Source organism: Miscanthus floridulus, chromosome 11 (genome assembly GCF_019320115.1).
Source record: "Miscanthus floridulus cultivar M001 chromosome 11, ASM1932011v1, whole genome shotgun sequence".
Taxonomy (NCBI): domain Eukaryota; kingdom Viridiplantae; phylum Streptophyta; class Magnoliopsida; order Poales; family Poaceae; genus Miscanthus; species Miscanthus floridulus.
In genome coordinates, this window is record NC_089590.1 from 79,976,102 (window position 1) to 79,978,192 (window position 2,091).

At 42.5% G+C, this 2,091-nt stretch overlaps 1 protein-coding gene across 1 annotated transcript; it reads left to right on the plus strand.

The window, feature by feature from the left end:
• The first annotated feature begins 1,000 nt into the window (after positions 1-1,000).
• LOC136492269 (antimicrobial peptide 1-like) lies at positions 1,001-1,348 on the plus strand. The gene has a single exon (XM_066488346.1). It carries the CDS (start codon positions 1,001-1,003, stop codon positions 1,346-1,348), a length of 348 nt encoding a protein of 115 aa, XP_066344443.1.
• Positions 1,349-2,091: the final 743 nt, after the last annotated feature.

Sequence of the window (2,091 nt, forward strand, 5' to 3'; positions counted from 1 at the left end):
CAAAAAAACCGATAGTGTTGTCGTAAACATCACTATCGGTTAGCTTACCCTCATCACTGCCGGTATGTTTGTGCCGGTTCAAAATCCGGCAGTGATGGGGTATTTTGAACCGACAGTGAAGGAGTATTCTGACGTAGTGGCGGACGCGAGCGAATCCTCCTCCAAAGGCACAGATGATCTACGGCTAAGGTCCTATTATATCTATCAGGGACTACTTCTGACGCACGTACTTATAGCAAGTAACCAAAGTTTAGATAACATAGAAGGCTTTTTTTAGCAAAATTTATGTTACATACTTTTGACGCACGTACACTTTTGTATTACTCGTATATAGAAAGTCTACGTGTTTGCGGATCCATGTGTCTTATCGTTATAGCTTTCGAGTCGTCATACGTGTCACAGAGGACACGATATCAATTTAGGAAGTAAAAAAGCGGCGGGAAAATGCTTCACTCGTTAATATAGAGGTATAGATTAGGGTTTACTCTACACTCATTTTAGACTTTGCATTTCACATGATTATTGGGTAGGTAGTAATATACTAATATGTTACATGTGAAATAGTATTTGTCTTATAAAAGGTAACTTCTCCGTTTTGATTTGTAATGTAGGAGCATCTAACAAACATTATATAGAAGAACTACGGTTTATAATTTAGAATGGAGGGAAGAACTACGGTTTATAATTTAGAACGGAGGGAGTTAGTATGTTTGAAGGTCGTGTGCAACTGACCCATTACACAAGAAAGTATGTAGCCAGTTTTTTATTAAGAAGAAGAATTACACAAGCACGTATGTGAGTGCTGACCTCAACAATATAATCAGCGCTCGATACTCACGATGGAAATCCGATCGAGGCAGCCGTCAAGTACTAGGGACTAGGCTAGATAGGAACTCGACCACCTCCTCTGTCCTATATAAAATCCTCGTTCGATGCGTTGCAATACCATACGCAAGAGAAAGGGAAATTAAGACAAGGCCAAGCACTAGGGCCGGGTGGCATGGCCTCAAAGCGGACCGCGACGATGTTTGCTGTGGTGGCCATCGCCGTTATAGTCATAGCCGCAGCGACGACGGGCGTGGCGGTCTCGGACGGGTCGGGCCCCAGGAGCTACCTGACTTCGTGGGGCGGGCCAGGGTGCACGTCGGGAAAGAAGGGGCACATCGCGAGCGCGGGGTCGTGCGGCTGCAACCTCATCCGGTTCCACGGCGGCCACGAGTTCAACTTCCGCGGCGAGACGGCCACGCTCTACACCGAGCCCGGCTGCGCCGGCACGCCGTACCAGGTTTTCGAGGACACCCAGGCCTGCGGCAACTTCGGTTGGCACAGTATCCACATCGACTGCTAAGCACGAGCCCGCCAGCCGACGAATTATGATATGCATGTTTGTATAATGAATAACGGATTAACGGCCTTGTCGGTCTTGTGTTGCATCTAGAAATTTCACGACACTATAGACGAGTGGCATGGCAACCCACAAGGATTTATTTGTCCAGCAAACTTTAATGGGCAATCGTAATGTTTGTAGAATTTATAAATACCAGGAAATATACCCTTCTGTTGTTAAGGCAAAGTTATATGAATATATTATTACACTATAATGTATCTGTGATAATATGATTTGGTATAGGTCCAACTCCAAGAATATCACTAATTAATATACAAATGATTCTAACATTCGTTTCCAATTTTTTTAAGAGTGATTCATATAGGAAATCGTCTCTAAAAAAACGTGCTCCTATAGCTTTCGAACCACTATAGCACATGGTTTTAAGAACAAAACCAGATACACACCATATGCGAGCCTAGAAAGTTAAATCTCACATATAGTTAAAAATAAGGGTAATATCAATAGACAATGCTCAATATATAATGTACTTAGTATAAAGAATATAATCTTAGATAGCAAACAGCGGAAAGACAACTTCGATCTTTGGATGAATACTCTAATTACACAGGGACAATTGACTGGTTGATCACAACCTAATTCCTCCAAACTCTAGCAATCTGGTACCCATCCGGAATTTTTCCAAAGATTTAAAAAAATGAAGCAAGCATAAATACACGTCGTACTCAACAAATATAGCATGG